The sequence below is a fragment of the Ranitomeya variabilis genome, chromosome 6, assembly GCF_051348905.1.
Source record: "Ranitomeya variabilis isolate aRanVar5 chromosome 6, aRanVar5.hap1, whole genome shotgun sequence".
In the NCBI taxonomy this organism is placed as follows: Eukaryota; Metazoa; Chordata; class Amphibia; order Anura; family Dendrobatidae; genus Ranitomeya; species Ranitomeya variabilis.
The window spans coordinates 181,681,107-181,699,051 of NC_135237.1; the positions used below are offsets into that span (position 1 = coordinate 181,681,107).

The window sequence follows — 17,945 nt, forward strand, 5'->3', positions numbered from 1 at the left end:
ATCCTCTGGGACACAGGAAGATCCGAAATAAAATCCATGGAAATATGCGTCCAAGGCCTCTCAGGGACAGGCAAAGGCAAAAGCAACCCACTAGCGCGGGAACAGCAAGGCTTAGCCCGGGCACAAGTCCCACAGGACTGCACAAAAGAACGCACATCCCGCGACAAGGAAGGCCACCAAAAGGACCTAGCAACCAAATCTCTGGTACCAAAAATCCCAGGATGACAGGCCAACACAGAACAATGGACCTCAGAAATTACCTTACTTGTCCATCTATCAGGAACAAACAGCTTCCCCACAGGACAGCGGTCAGGTTTATCAGCCTGAAATTCCTGAAGCGCCTGCCGCAAATCAGTGGAGATGGCAGAAAGAATCACCCCTTCCCTAAGAATGCCAACCGGCTCAAGGACTCCAGGAAAATCAGGCAAAAAACTCCTAGAGAGGGCATCCACCTTAACATTCTTAGATCCCGGAAGATATGAGACCACAAAATCAAAACGGGAGAAAAACAGGGACCACCGAGCCTGTCTAGGGTTCAGTCGCTTGGCCGACTCGAGGTAAATCAGATTCTTATGATCGGTCAAGACCACGATGCGGTGCTTGGCTCCCTCAAGCCAATGTCGCCACTCCTCAAATGCCCACTTCATAGTCAACAACTCCCGATTGCCGACATCATAATTGCGTTCCGCAGGCAAAAACTTTCGGGAAAAGAAGGCACATGGCTTCATCAAGGAACCATCAGAATTCCTCTGTGACAAAACGGCCCCTGCCCCAATCTCAGAAGCGTCAACCTCAACCTGAAAAGGAAGAGAAACATCCGGCTGACGCAAGACAGGGGCAGAAGTAAATCGGCGTTTAAGCTCCTGAAAGGCCTCAACAGCCTCAGAGGACCAATTTGTCACATCAGCGCCTTTCTTCCTCAAATCGGTCAGGGGTTTAACCACACTAGAGAAGTTGGCAATGAAACGGCGATAAAAATTAGCAAAGCCCCAAAATTTCTGAAGGCTCTTCACAGATGTGGGTTGAATCCAGTCATGAATGGCTTGGACCTTAACAGGATCCATTTCTATAGACGAAGGAGAAAAAATAAACCCCAAAAAAAGAGACCTTCTGAACTCCAAATAGGCACTTAGACCCCTTCACAAATAGAGCATTATCACGAAGGATCTGGAATACCATCCTGACCTGCTTCACATGAGACTCCCAATCATTGGAAAAATCAAAATATCATCCAAATACACAATCAAGAATTTATCAAGATAATTGCGGAAAATATCATGCATAAAGGACTGAAATACAGAAGGAGCATTAGAAAGCCCGAAAGGCATCACCAGGTATTCAAAATGGCCTTCGGGCGTATTAAATGCAGTTTTCCATTCGTCACCCTGTTTAATACGAACAAGATTATATGCCCCTCGAAGGTCAATCTTGGTAAACCAACTAGCCCCCTTAATCCGAGCAAACAAATCAGAGAGCAAAGGTAAAGGGTATTGGAATTTGACCGTGATCTTATTAAGAAGGCGATAATCAATACAGGGTCTCAAGGAGCCATCCTTCTTGGCAACAAAAAAAAAACCTGCTCCCAATGATGAAGAAGATGGCCGAATATGCCCCTTCTCCAAAGACTCCTTTACATAGCTCCGGGATCTGGACTTGGGCTCATCGAATACATCCTGGAAATCTGACAAAAATTCAGGAACATCAGAAGAGGGGGAAGAGGAAATTGACATCAAAGGAACGTCACTATGTACCCCTTGACAACCCCAACTAGTCACAGACATCGATTTCCAATCCAGCACTGGATTGTGTACTTGTAACCATGGAAACCCCAGTACAACAACATCATGTAAATTATGCAACACCAGAAAACGGCAATCTTCCTGATGTGCTGGAGCCATGCACATAGTCAGCTGAGTCCAATACTGAGGTTTATTCTTGGCCAACGGTGTAGCATCAATACCCCTCAAGGGAATAGGACTCTGCAAAGGCTGCAAAGAAAAACCACAGCGCCTGGCGAATTCTAAGTCCATTAAGTTCAGAGCAGCGCCTGAATCCACAAATGCCATGACAGAAAAAGATGACAATGAGCAAATCAGGGTCACAGACAGGAGAAACTTAGCTTGTACAGTACTGATGGTAACAGATCTAGCGACCCTCTTAATACGCTTAGGGCAATCAGAAATAGCATGAGCAGAATCACCACAGTAAAAACACAGCCCATTCTGACGTCTGTATCCCCTCTGTTCCGCTCTAGACAAAATCCTATCACATTGCATAGGCTCAGGACTCTGCTCAGAGGACGCTGCCATATTGTGCACCACTTTGCGTTCGCGCAGGCGCCGATCAATCTGAATGGCCAGAGACATAGATTCGCTCAAACCAACAGGTGTGGGGAACCCCACCATAACATCTTTAAGGGCTTCAGAAAGACCCTTTCTGAAAATTGCCGCCAGATCGTCCTCATTCCATTTAGTGAGCACAGACCATTTTCTAAATTTCTGGCAGTATAATTCTGCCGCTTCCTGACCCTGACACAGGGCCAACAAGGTTTTTTCCACATGATCCACAGAGTTAGGTTCGTCATATAATAATCCGAGCGATTGAAAAAATGCATCTACATTAAGCAATGCCGGATCCCCTGACTCAAGGGAGAATGCCCAGTCCTGAGGGTCACCACGCAGCAGAGAAATAACTATTTTAACTTGCTGAATGGGGTCACCAGAGGAACGGGGTTTCAGAGCAAAAAACAATTTGCAGTTATTTTTAAAGTTCAAAAACTTAGATCTATCCCCGTAAAACAAATCTGGAGTAGGAATTCTAGGCTCTAAGGCCGGAGTCTGAACAACATAATCTTGAATACTCTGTACTCTTGCAGCAAGCTGATCCACACGAGAAAACAACCCCTGAACATCCATGCCCGCATTCAAATCCTGAACCAGCCAGAGATTAAGAGGAAGGAAAAAGACAAAACAGACTAAAGAAAAAAAAAATGGCTCAGAACTCTTTTTGTTTTCCTTCTTTTGAGATGCATTCAGCTCATTTTTGGCCAGTTGTACTGTTATGGTCTGGTGATTTAGGAGTTACATGCGACTAGCTCTGAGCAGGTGGTAACTATACAGACCGCAGTTCCTGATCTTAACACAAACACTGGCAGTAGCCATGGGATGTTCCTGTCACTCCCTGGACACCTCGTCACAGCCGGAGAACTAGCTACCCCTAAAGGTAGAAACAGGAAAGCTATCTTGCCTCAGAGAAAATCCCCAAAGGATAGGACAGCCCCCTACAAATAATGACTGTGAGAGGAGAAGGAAATGACATACGTAGTATGAAACAAGATTTAGCAAAGGAGGCCACTTCTAGCTAGATAGGTAGTACAGAATAGGACACTGTGCGGTCAGTAATAAAAACTAGAAAAAGTCCACCGCAGAGAAATGCAAAAATCTCCACACCTGACTAAAGGTGTGGAGGGCAAAATCTGCTGCCCAGAGCTTCCAGATTAGCTGAATAGATCCATACTGATAAGCTGGACAAATGAGCAAAACATAGAAAGTGCTGAACAATAAAGTCCACAACAAGTGAACTGCAAAAGGACAAGCAAGGACTTAGCTTTGCTGAACTGGTCAGAGTGTCAGGGAAATCCAAAGAGCCGTGACTCCAAGCTGGAACAATTGACAACTGGCATTGATTGAGGGATAAGGCCAGACTAAAATAGCCGAGCCAGAAAGACGATCAGTGGAAACAGCTGCTGATGCTAAATCCAAGAAGCAGCCATACCACTCAAAACAACAGGAGGGAGCCCAAGAGCAGAATTCACAAAAATGCTACTTACAACCACCGGAGGGAGCCCAAGAGCGGAATTCACAACAGGTGAGTATATAATAATTTTTTAGGTTTTTTTTATTATTTTTAACATTAGATCCTTTTACTATTGACGCTGCATAGGCAGCGTCAATAGTAAAAACTTGGTCACACAGGGTTAATAGCGGCGGTAACAGAGTGAGTTACCCGTGACATAACGCGGTCCATTACCGCAGGCGTTAACCCTGTGTGAGCCATGACTGCGGGGAGTATGGAGCGGGTACTGACTGCAGGGGAGTAGGGAGGGACTAATCGGACTGTAGCCGTCGCTGATTGGTCGCGGCAGCCATGACAGGCAGCTGCCGAGACCAATCAGCGAATGAATATCCGTGACAGAAAGAAGGACAGACAGAAGGACAGACAGAAAGACGGAAGTGACCCTTAGACAATTATATAGTAGATTAGTTTCAGTAACAGCGCGGTCATCTGCTAAGGTTCTTTTCCACTATTAGGGTGCGTAACCCAGTTGTAATCAAGGTTACTCAGAAGTTTCTCCCCCCCTGAACCAAAACCCTAGCTACACCTCTGCTTTTGATTCATGAAAAGCTGCATGCCTCTTCATGAATCTGGAGTGCCTGATGAGTGGCGTTCGCTACTGCAGCAAGCTTACTCTAGTTAGCGACTGAAGTGACATTTCTGGCTCAGAGAACTCCAACAAGTCTTATTCTGCTGGGTGTACCAGCACTCTTCTTTTGCGGCCATCATTGCCAAATAAAAGATAGGATAGAAAAACTAAGAGAAGGGAGGGGGTATTAAACGCTGAATTCGTGCAACAAAACTTTTTGCGCAGTGTCCTCGCAAGTACTGTGCTAGTTTTTAGTGAGAGGAATGATTGCTCAACCCAGATCACTAATGCTCTATTATCCCACTGCTCTGCCACCAATGTCATGAACTGGGGGTGTTTGGTTGCCCCGGTTCTTTCTTCAGGGATTTAATTTATATTCCACTTCCCAGTTCTGGATTGGAACTTGCAGCTCTCTGGCGCCTTCCTTCCCCTCAGGTCAGTCAGGGAAAGGCGCCTAGGATAAATAGTCACGAGAAAGGCTGCCCGGTCGTGTACTGTCTATTGGGCACGCTGCAGTGAGGGCGATATAACTATTCCCAGCCACAGCCGGGCAATACACTTATAAACCCCTTTCCGTCACTGCCAGCTTTACCCAACAAGCTCGGTACACTCAGCTACCACAAGCTCCTATTACTATGATTAATAGCAGGTCAAGAGCCAACCCAATCAGTAGCAATGGCTTAGGTCAGAGGACTTAGGCTAGTTTCACACTAGCGTTAACTGCAATACGTCGCAAATGCGTCGTTTTGCCGAAAATACGCATCCAGCAAAAGTTCTTGCTGGATACGTTTTTTCGTCATAGACTAACATTAGCGACGCATTAGCGACGCATTGCAAAACGTCGCGTCCGTTTTGCGACGCTTGGGCGTGTGTTAGCGGACCGTCGGGAGAAAAAAACGTTACATGTAACGTTTTTTGCTCCCGACGGTCCGCTTTTTCCGGCCCCACCTCCCCGCACTTCCCCGCACCTCACAATGGGGCAGCGGATGCGTGGGAAAAATGCATCCGCTGCCCCCGTTGTGCGGCGGAGACCACGCTAGCGTCGGGAACCTCGGCCCGACGCACAGCGACGGGTTGTTCCCGACGCTAGTGTGAAAGTAGCCTAAGGGTACGTTTAGAGCAAGGAAAAAAACACTAGTAAATATTATAGCTTTTATTACAAAAAGATTAGGCAGTGTTTACAAAAAGTATAAAAAATGATATTACAAGATGAGACAATTATAGTATGTACAGACAATCTAATATATAAAGCTGAATGTGTGTATGTGTGTATGTGTGTATGTATGTCCGGGATTGGCATCTCAACCGTCGCAGCTACAGCCACAAAATTTTGCACAGTCACACGTCTGGACCCCGAGAGCGTCATAGGCTATGTTGTGAGGTGAAATTTTAACCCCGCGCTTTCCAATTCACCAAACAATTTTGCCCCTATCTACATAATGGGGAAAAAGTGAAAGGAAAAGTGTTGGAGGCGTCGCAGCTACAGGCACAAAATTTTGCACAGTCACACGTCTGGACCCTGAGAGCGTCAAAGCTATGTTGTGAGGTGAAATTTTAACCCCGTGCTTTCCAATTCACCAAACAATTTTGCCCCTATCTACATAATGGGGAAAAAATGAAAGGAAAAGTGTTGGAGGCAAATTGACAGCTGCCAGATGTGAACAAGGGGGACTTAAAGAATGAGAGCGATGGCGCCAAAGAGTATATACTGTACAGTTGCTAAGGTGGGGCCCCGACATGGGATAATCACCACACCACCACGGGGATATCAACACACACACAAAATGCGCCACACACTACCACGTGCTCGAACACATATACCACCCTCAGCGCACATTTCACCACACATACACCAACCTCGCCACATAAAAGTCGAAACACAAAAGTCGCCGCTCAAAACTCGCCACGCGCAAAACTCGCCACATGCAAAACTCGCCACACGTGCAAAACTCACCTCATGGAAAACTCGCCACACGCAAAACTTGCACACGCAGAAAAATTGCCACATGCACAAAAGTTGCAACACATGCAAAAGTTGCCTCACACAAAACTTGCACATACTCAAAAGGCACCACACATAAAACTCGCCACGCGCAAAACTCGCCATGCGCAAAACGTGCTGCACACAACTTGCTACACTAACCTGTCACATGCAACTCGACACACAAAAAGTTGCTACACGCATGTCGCCACACAAAACTCATGTCACAAAAGTCGCTACATGCATGTCGCCACACGCAACTCAACACACACAACTTGACACACGAAACTCGCCCTAAAACAAACACAAGTCTGGTATTATCCTTCAAAAATAAAAATCTGATTAATAAGCAGACAAACTACAAGAGCAACAAATGTACCATATAGGAATCCGGCAGCTGTCAGTCACATGACCAGTCTATTATGTGTATGTGTGAGCTAATATATACTGCCAGGGGGTGGGCTTACTGTTGGCTGGGGATTTATCAGGCTGCCAATTTAGCTTACAAATACTGAGGTAAAAATACTGACCAAATAACGTGTGAACGAGGTCTAATACAGGAGGAGATGACATACAGATATATACTATATACAGGAGGAGATGACACACAGGTATATACTATTTACAGAGGAGATGACACACAGGTATATACTATATACAGGAGGAGATGATACACAGATATATACTATATACAGGAGAGATGACACACAGGTATATACTATATAGAGGAGGAGATGACATACAGGTACATACTACATACAGGAGGAGATGACATACAGGTATATACTATATACAGGAGGAGATGACACACAGGTATATACTATATACAGGAGCAGATTACCTACAGGTATATAGTATATACAGGAGGAGATGACATACAGGTATATGCTATGTATAGGAGGAGATGACATACAGGTATATACTATATACAGGAGGAGATGACACAGATATATACTATATATAGGTGAGATGACACACAGGTATATACTATATACAGGAGGAGATTACATACAGGTATATACTATATATAGGAGGAGATGACATACAGGTATATACTATATACAGGGAAGATGACACACAGCAGGTATATACTATATACAGGGGAGATGACATACAGGTATATACTATATACAGGAGATGACATACAGGTGTATACTATATGTAAGGGAGATGACAAACATTTATATACTGAGGTGAAAATGAGAGGTGTGAGGTGAAAATGAAAAGGTGTGAGTGCAAAATGAGAGGAGTGAGGGAAAATAGTGGAGTGATCGGAAAATGACAGATGTGAGGTCGAAATGACAAGTGTTAGGGGGGGAATGAGAGGAGTGAAGGGGAAAATAAGAGGAGTGAGGGGGAAAATGAGAGGTGTGAGGGAGAAAATGAGAGATGTGAGGGGGAAAATGAAAGATGTGATGGGGAAAATGAGAGGCGTGATGGGAAAATAAGAGAAGTGAGGTGCTATAACTAACCACAGATATTTACTATGCCCAGGCAACGCCGGGCTCTTCAGCTAGTTACAAATAAAAATGGACTGAAGTTGAAAAAACACTTACAGTTATCTCATATCATGGCTGCCATGTGGTGTGGGGGAAGGGAGTGACATCCCAATGCATCAGGCTGGTTGCAGAGCCTCCTGTAGCAGGCTTCCTGGGCAAAAGACCCCCTCATAACTCAGCAGGTTAAAGATATACCCTCTGGTCGTGACATCACTGAGTGGGCTGAGTTATTAAATGTAATCCTTTTTTCTCAGAGGGACTGAAACTTACTGAAATCTCATAAACGTCATAGCTCTGGGATGGTACCCCATATAGCGACAATGGAACTATCCTTCTTCTGAGCATGAGCAGGGCGTTAATTTGAGCCCAAACATGAAGTATCTGTATGACCCGGTTAAGTAGTAATCCATTTCTCAGATTCTGCTGGTACGGAAAATTAGGAAACACACTGGTGTGTAGCTCTATCATTGCACATTCCAAATATATAACATTCACACCTAGATCACTACTTGGGGTCAAGTTATTTCGTCTTGAATAACTCTATACTACAACAAAAGAACAAATGTTTCCAGAACTGCTTTCAGCCAGTTTCAGAGATGCCAGGAGGGAGGGGGGATGAGTGATTTAGAATTACACAGACAGGGTGAGAAGCCATGCAGCTGTGAGTCTGCAGAAGCGCTTTATGTTTAGAACAGCAACCCTAATGGATGTAGCTCAGTGTGCATGATAATAAAGAACCAAATACGTCATATTTCCTGACACTCACTTAAGCATTGATTTATCTACTAACGTATGTTGATCCCCTACTGCCTTGGCGCATTCTGTGTAGGATTGACTCTGCTAAGTACTCCTTTTTTTTTTTTTTTTATTTCCATTGCAAATTATAATTACATAAAAAAAAAAAAAAAAAAAAAATTTAACATCTATGTTAAGACAAATAATATTTACTCACAGTCCAGGTTTGCCAAATCTTTGCTACCTTTTTTCTCCTAATGCGAGACTGAGACAACATTAATTCATATTTACAGTTCACATTCAGCTTTTCAGTCAGCTCTTTTAGGGTTGGAGGAAAGGTCTCCTTCCATTTTCTAGCCAACAGTATCCGAGCCGCTATCAATATATGTGATATCAACCCTCTAATTTGTTTAGGAAATATTTCCAAACCGATGTGTAAAATCGCCATTGAGGGAGTAATTTGTACCATTACCCCCGTAATCTCCATAATCAGCTTCAACACACCGCCCCAGAAGCATAAAAGCTTCGGGCACAAATACCAGATATGACTCTGGTTGCCTACTAATCCACATCCTCGCCAACACAAATGGGAGGATTGCGGATTAAATTTTGCAATTCTCTCTGGACATAGATACCATCTCATTTGAGTTTTCTTTAATTGTTCCACGTGATTTATACACGATGACACTCTCTTAACCTCCTTTATGCTATTTCCCCATAGTTTTAATTCTAATACCTCCCCTAACTCTAATTCCCATTTTTTCATATAGGGCAGTTTAATCTCTTCCACTGGATTAATTAAAACTCTATAAAACACTGATATTCCTTTTATAATTGGACCTGCTGTTACTATAAGTTTTCCCATCTTTCCCTCTCCCGTAGTACCAGAGTGTCTCGCTATTACAATTTTATTTAGAAAATTCCTAATTTGTAAATACTGATAAAAATATTTTCGTATTCCAATATATTTATTAGCCAATTGATCAAAAGGAATAACTCCAGTGATTTCCATTATATCTGCTAAAGTTTGTATACCTGCCCCTCGCCATTGTTGGAGGTTTAAATAAGGAATATGGGGCTCAATGGCATATATTGATAATGTTTCACATGGTATCCCTAACAGCGAGGGCAATAACAATCTCCATAACCGGATTGCCGCCTGCATTGTTGGCAATAAGGGGGAGGTGGGTCCGGTTTGAATTAACTCTGTCTCTAGCGCCAGACGCGTGGAACCCCGTCTAGAATAAAAATTTTCTATCTGCATCCATCTGTGGTTTCCAGTCATCTGCCACCATTCTTTTAAACCCACTAATATTGAGGCTCTATGATATGCCATTAGATCCGGAACTCCCATCCCCCCTTCTTCCATAGGTAGATATAGTAACGCCCTTGCTACGCGTGGTTTCTTATATGCCCATATATATTTACTAGCTAATAGTTGTAAATCATAAATGTATTTTTTTGGTATATTTAGGGGGAGGGTTCTGAAATAATACAAAATCTTTGGTAAGGCTATCATTTTGAACACATTAATACAAGCTATCCAAGAAGTGGTGATTTTATGCATATCTTCTAGTAAAATTTTAATTTGTGTATGTAGATTTGTAAAATTTACTTTTATTATCTGATCTGTAGTTGTCAACATTATCCCTAAGTACGGAATTCCTTCTTTTAACCACTGAAATGAAAATAATTTCTTCATATCTTGTATGGACTCTATTGATATTGCCACCGGGAGAATTGATGATTTATTCAGGTTTAATTTATAGAACGATATCTCACTGAATTCCTTCAGCTCCTCTAAGACTGTCGATAAGGACTGTTTGATGTTCACACAAGAAATAATAATATCATCCGCATAAAGACTTATTTTATGAGCTTCCTTTCCTAACATTACCCCTGAAATTAAAGGCGAAATCCTAATCCTTTCCGCCAGTGGTTCCATACATAGGACAAAAATTATTGGGGACAAGGGGCAACCCTGTCGCACCCCGTTTGTTATGTAAAAAGGTTCCGACAGAGCGCCTGCCGTCCACACTCTCGCCGAAGGGGCCGCATATATAGCTAAAATAGCTGCGAGAATTGATCCTCCCAACCCAAATTTTTCCAGAACTGCCCGGACATAACCCCAGTGCACCCTGTCAAAGGCCTTCTCTGCGTCCAATGACAGGAATGCACTGGGGAGGCCAGACAGCTCCGCAATCCGAACTAGATCTAACATTCGGCGTATTCCATCTTTCGCCTCTCTACCCCTCACAAACCCTACCTGGTCTGGTGAGACCAGATCTGGAATGATCTGATTTAAACGTGAGGCTAACATTTTTGTAAAAATTTTTATATCGGTGTTCAAGAGAGCTATAGGTCTAAAATTTTCTGGGGTTGTGGGTGTTTTGCCGGGTTTCGGTAAAGTAATAATAGTAGCCTCCAAATTAACTTTCTCGATTGACACCTCATCCCTCCACCTCCAAAATATTCTCAACATAAAAGGAACCAACTCCTCCTGAAAAATTTGGTAATAATAGTTAGGAAATCCATCCGGCCCAGGAGCGCTAGCCCTTTTAGATTGTTTTATGATCGAAATAATTTCTTCTTTTGTGAAGGGAGCATTCAAATAGCTCAATTGCTCATCTGAAATCTTAGGGAGATTCACGGATCCAAGATAATTTTTTATTCCCTGCATCGAGGGTTGTGGGATCCCCGGGTCACTCCCCAGATTATACAGCTTTATATAATATTTAACAAATTCTTCAGCTATTCCCATAGGATTTCTCACATAAGACCCATCTGACTTCAAAATATATTCAGTCCTATTTTTTATCTCTCTTTTTTTATTCTTCAAGCAAGGAGGACCCCCCCTTTATCCCTAGCAGAATACCACTTCATTTTTAATTTACGCATGTTATGTGCATACGCAGACAGCATTGAATCTCGTAATTTAAATCTAATTGAAAATATTTCAGCAGTGATTGAAGGAGTGACCGCCTTCTTGTTAATAGATTCTAAGGTTTGCAATCTGCCCAGAAGTTCTCTTTTCTCCTTCTCCTTTCCTTGTTTCAGCATAGAAGCTTGTTGTAATAACACCCCCCTTATAACCGCTTTATGTGCCATCCACAAAGTTTCATCATTGATCTCCCCATTGTCATTTTGATCAAAATATTCCCTTACTGCAGAACCTACTATCGAAGATACCCTTTCATTCAGGAGCATTTCCTCATTCATGCGCCACCTAAATATGGGCGCTTGTTGGTGGGACAGTGAGATCTTAAGATATGTAGGAGCATGATCCGACCATGTTATCAGACCAATCCTTGCTTCCATACTCCTTAATAAAATGTTATCATCCACCAGGAAATAATCTATTCTGCTGTATGTGTGGTGTCGGTGGGAGAAAAAAGTATAATCTCTTTCTGATGCTTGAACATATCTCCAATAATCATGATAGTGAAATTCGAGTGCTAATGATCTCAACTCCCCTCGACTCCGCTCACCCCCTCGAGAACTGTCCATCTCTCTACTCATAGGAAGATTAAAATCCCCACAAACTATTTTACCTCCTTTTCCAACTGCCTGTATTTTTTTAAATACCTTTCTAATAAATTTTCCTTGGCCCCTATTCGGAGCATATATTGTCGCTAATGTATGAATTATCCCATTTAAAGTACAGGACAAAATCAGAAATCTCCCTTCTGAGTCTTCATATGTCTGTAACACTTCACATGCCACTGAATGTTTAATTATAATACAGACCCCATATTTTTTGGCCGTATTATTAGAAAAAAAATATGTGGAAACTGATCATGGTGGAATCTCCTATTATCTATTTCAAGCAGATGTGTCTCCTGTAAACAAATTATTTCTGCTAAGTACTCCTGTGCACTGTGCTTCCTGTGATTGCTGGCAGATAGGAGGGCGAGCTCAATATTTTTCTTCCTTTTTTTATGATTTGATACCACATAATGGTATCAATGAAAACTACATCTTGTCTTGAAATAAATAAGCTCTCACATACAGTAGCTCTGTTGGCAGAAAAGTGTTAAATGCATGACTCTCAGAATATAGCGACACACAAACAAATCATTTTTTTTAAACTGTGAATTTAATATAGAAAAGCAACAAAACTTCATAAATTTGTTATTACTATAATTGTACTGACCCACAAAATATAGGTAACACTTTGTGTAATATTTAAAATGAATAAAAACAGTAAAAACAGTATTAGAAGTGCTGTTTTTTTCTATGCCTTCCCATAAGGAAATATTAAAAGTTAAGGAACAAATTCCCATATATTTTCGAGTATAAGCAGATGCGCCTAATTTTACAAAAAAAACCTGGGAAAACTTATTGACTCGAGTATAAGCTTGGTATGCATGGCTGCTTGTCCCTATCCTGGTATGTATGGCTTCCTCATCCCTATCCTGGTATGTATGGCCTCCTCAATCCCAATCTGGTATGCATAGCTCCTCATCCTTATCCTGGTATGCATGGCTCTTCATCTTTATCCTGGTATGCATGGTTCCTCATCCCCATCCTGGTATGCACGGCCTCCTCATCCCCATCCCCATCCTGGTCTGCATGGCTCCCTGATCCCCATCCTGGTATGCATGGCTCCTCATCCCTATCCTGGTATGCATTGCCCCCAGCAGAAAAACTTTAAAAAAAACATCCTACTTACCATCCCTGCACTCCTTCGCAGCTTCTTCTTCCGGTGCCAGCAGCTGCAGCTGCGGGGCAATCACGTGTGCCCACTACTAAAGAGAAATGAATATTCACTGTGCTCGCAGTGAATATTCATTTCTGTTCAATAGCGGGCACAGTAGTTGCAGCCACCAGCTTTCTGCAGCTGCAGGGCAATTACGTGTGCCCGCTACTTAAATTAATGAATACTCACTGCACTTCAAGCCCATGGGCGTGGATGGCGGTGCATATTAATTCCCTTAAGTGGCAGGCACATGTGGCAGGCACATGTCACATACCTGGCTGCTGCAGGAAACTGGCGGAACTACTGGCGGGAACACTACTGAGCCCGCTATTGAAGAAAAATTAATATTTACTGTAAGTGCAGTGAATATTCATATGTCTTTAGGCTAAAGACTTTAGCAGGGGGCACAGGCTTTAGCCGCTGCAGCCGACTCCTGCCTCCTGTGACCCGCTGCTCTGCCACTGCCGTTCCCCCTCATCTTCTGGGACCCTCACTCAAGTATAAGCAAAGGGGGCTTTTTCAGCACAAAAAATGTGCTGAAAAACTCAGCTTATACTCTAGTATATATGGTAGATGCACCCTAAAATTATGCCACTGATAAATACAACTCATTCTGAAAAAACAAGCACTTCATATAAGTATGTCAAAAGAAGTATAAAAATGTTATGGTCTTTGAATGCGACAGTACTGAAGGCCAACATTTTTCAGTAATAACGGGGTTAAGCAGTTTTCCAAAATAAAAGAAAGTTTGTAAAATCAATTTGTTTTAATATATTTTTCATTTTTCAGTATATTCTGTCTGGGGCATCTCTTTGCTTCTTATACATCTGGCATTTCAGTAAATTGGTGAGTAAGAATAAAATGTTATTTATTATTATTTATTTATTTATATAGCACCATTGATTCCATGGTGTTGTACATGAGAAGGGGTTACATAATACAGATATCACTTACAGTAAGCAAACTAACAATGACAGAATGATACAGAGGGGAGAGGACCCTGCCCTTGTGGGCTTACATTCTACAGGATGGTGGGGAAGGAGACAGTAGGTTGGGGGATTGCAGCAGCTCCGATGTTGGTGAGGCGGTAGCTCCGCTAGTGGTTAGAAGTCAGCGGGGTCATTGCAGGCTGTAAGCTTTCTTGAAAACCTTGGTTTTCAAGTTCTGTCTGAGGGAGCCGAATGTGTTCTATGATTTATAATATGCTATTTATAAGGAAATGAACAATCATACAATGGCACAGTTAAAATCATCTTTCTATCAACTCTGACCACCTTCCCGGTCACTGCTGAAGAAAAGCATCCCCACAGCATGATGCTACCATCACCAAGCTTGACGGTTGGGAATGGGATGGTGTTTCCAGGGTGATGTTCAGTGTTAGTTTTCCGCCACATATAACATTTTGCATCTAGCTCAAAAAGTTCTACTTTTGTCTCATCTGACCACAGCAAATTCAACCACATGCTAGCTGTGTCCTCTAGATAGCTTTTTGCATGCTGCAAACTGGACTTATTATGTGTTGCTTTAAAAAATGGTTCCATTCTTGACAATTTTCCATAAAGGCCAGATTTGTGGAGCATACGACTAAGGCCACATTCACACATTCAGTATTTGGACAGTATTTTGCAACAGTATTTGAAAGCCAAAACTAGGAGTGGAACAATCCGAGGAAAAGTACAATAGAAGCACATGAACCACTTCCGCATTTTTCACCCACTCCTGATCATGGGCCTCTTGGCTGCTTCTCTGATTAGTGTCTCCTTACTTGGAATGTCAGTTTAGGTAGATGGCTATGTCTTGGTAGATTTGCAGTTGTGCCATACTCCTTCCATTTTAGGATGATGGATTGAACAGTGCTTTATGAGATGTACAAAGATTGGGATATTTCTTTTTTATAACCTAACCCTGCTTAACTCTTTTCCACAACTTTTTCCCTGACTTGTCTAGTGTGTTCCTTAGTTTTCATGATGTTGTTTGATCCCTAATGTTCTCAAACAAACCACCGCATCCTTCACTGAACAGCAATAGTTTATATTCAGAATAAATTACACACAGGAAGACTCACATTACTAATTAGGTGACATCTGGAGGCAATTGGTCACTCAGGATTTTATTTAGGGGCATGAATGAGGGGTTCTACAGGGGGCTGAATCAAATGCATGTCACAATTTTCAGATTTATATTTTTAAAATAATTAGAAAACCATGTATCCGTTCCTTTACACTTCACAATACTTGCTACTGTCACGATGGTGTGTTGAGGACCCACTGTGCTGCGGGCCAGGCTTACCCTGGAGGGGTGTAACTAAGCGGCTACCTGGTCTTCACTAGAATCTCTAGATGGTGAGGTTAGACTTGAGCTGCATGTAGCTACCAGGTACCACTCCATAGCAGTCCCTGGTACTGTAGCAGCTGACCCCAGAGGTCAGGGGCGCAGGTATGGACTTGGAGTGTCAGGCAGGACAGGAACAGGGCCCCTGGTGGTATAGATACTGGTGCTGGTTCATACTGAGCAGGTACAGTTTTGGGCAGAATGACTAATACAGACTAGACTGGTTCAGGTACAGGATTAGGTTCTGACAAGGTGGCTTCAGGATAACAGCAAACACTCTGGAACAGGGTACCAGAACAGGTCCAGGAACAGAGACCTGAAAACGAACTAGTGGGTGCAAAATTAACTAGGTACTGAAGTTGCTCAGGCATCTCCCTACAGGGGAAGGAGCCTTAAATACCTAATGCCTTGCAGATATAGGCTGGGGGTATTTCCGGAGTGCGTGCAATACCCCTTTAATAGGCCGAAGCAGGAGACTACGCTGTGGTGGTGAGTATGTCAGCGTCCCTGCTTGGAGGATCCAGGCTGGGAGGAGGGAGAAGAACCATGCAGGGATGCTGGCATTACAGTACCCCCCTCTTTACACCCCTCCCCTCCAAACTTGAAAGGAACCTCTTCAGGAGAAGTGGGACATGAATATTCTACTTGGGCTCCCATGATCCCTCATTGGGACCAAATTCTTTCCAATCAACCAGGAAAAAAGTTTTACCTCTCAACTTCTTCATGGCCAATAAACTCTTCACCTCAAAGACATCCTCAGACAAGGCTGGTGGAGGCAGCTAATACCAGGATCTCTGAAGAAATGGCTCAAAATGACTGGCTTGGAGAGAGATACGTGGAAAGAGTTAGGCACGCGTAACAAGGCTGGAAGCTTCAACTCGTCGAACACGGCGTTGATTTGCTTGATAACCTCAAAGGGATCAATAAAGTGAGGAACAAACTTGTAAGAAGGGACTTTGAGATGAATGTATCTCGAGGAGAGCCACACCTTATCATCTGCACAAAAACATGGTGGATCCACGCGTCTTTTGTCAGCATGACTTTTCATCCGTTTGGACAATTTCTCAAGAGTGACTTTGGTGTCCTCCCAGATCTTGGAGAAATCTTTAGTGAGAACATCGGCTGCAGGGATGCCAAAAGTGACCGTCACCGGGACAGAAATACCAGGTTGTTGAGCATACACAATGAAGAATGGTGACTTCACAGAGGCCTCGCTTAAATGATTATTATAGGAGAATCTGCCAAAGGCAAAAGCTTGACCCAGTCGTTGTGGTGCATATTCGTGAAATTCCACAGAATTTGCCCCTATGCACACAATGTAAAAAGGAAACCCGTGAAGGCAGAAAATGTGGTGAATAAACTTCTCGGCAAGCATGGGAGCAGACAAAAGAACTGGCAATGGGGTAAAGTGAGCTATCTTGGAGATGCGGTCTATCAAGACCCATATGAAGTAGCATCCAGAGGACACAGGGAAATCCGTAATAAAGTCCATGGCAATGTGCTGCCAGGGAGCTGAAGGTACAGGAAGTGGTAAAAGTCACCTGGACAAAAGATGCTTGGGAGTCTTGTTACAAGCACAGGAGGAACAGGCTGAAGTTAAGTCCACAATATCGTTACGCATGGTTGGCCACCAATAATGACGCAAGATAAGTTGTGAAGTCTTTCTCTGCTCGGCATGACCAGCCAACTTTGAAGAGTGCCTCCACATCAGAACTAGCTTCCTATCTGATTCTGACACTAACATCTTTCCTGGAGAAATCTGAGACAAGTTTTCCAGAACCATAGCAACAATCATGAAGGACTCCATGATAAATTGAGATTCCTCCTCTTGGTTGGTAGGTAGAAAGGACCTAGAAAGCGCATACGCCTTGACATTCCTCTCGGCTGAACGAAAATATATTACAAAAACAAAAAGGTCAAAGAGCGGCGACCACCTAGCTTGGCACGGATTCAGCCCTTGTCCGGACTGCAGGTAAGCAAAGTTCTTATGGTCTGTGTATATGATGAACAGGTGAACTGCCTGTTCGAGTAGGAACATGACTCCTCTAAAGCCATCTTAATTGCCAATAACTCATGATCGACAATTGAGTAGTTATGTTCATTGGCAGAGAAGGCCTTGGTTATGAATCTGCAGGTGACCATTCGACTGGAGGAAGACTTCTGTGTGAGAACAGCCCTGATCCATAGGATGAGACATCCACTCCCAGGAATAATTGTTTGTTGATCTCTGGTCTATGTAGTGCAGAAGCAGAAGAGAAGGCATGATTTAGGGACAGA

The 17,945-nt window shown here is 43.0% G+C and overlaps 1 protein-coding gene across 1 annotated transcript in view; it reads left to right on the forward strand.

Moving 5' to 3' along the window:
* RP9 (RP9 pre-mRNA splicing factor) overlaps positions 1-17,945 on the forward strand; it is a 206,610-nt gene that overhangs the window by 74,355 nt on the left and 114,310 nt on the right. Inside the window, exon 4 of the mRNA XM_077269293.1 lies at positions 14,127-14,183. Within this exon, the coding sequence (XP_077125408.1) occupies positions 14,127-14,183 (57 nt within the window). The remainder of the gene's footprint in view (positions 1-14,126; positions 14,184-17,945) is intronic.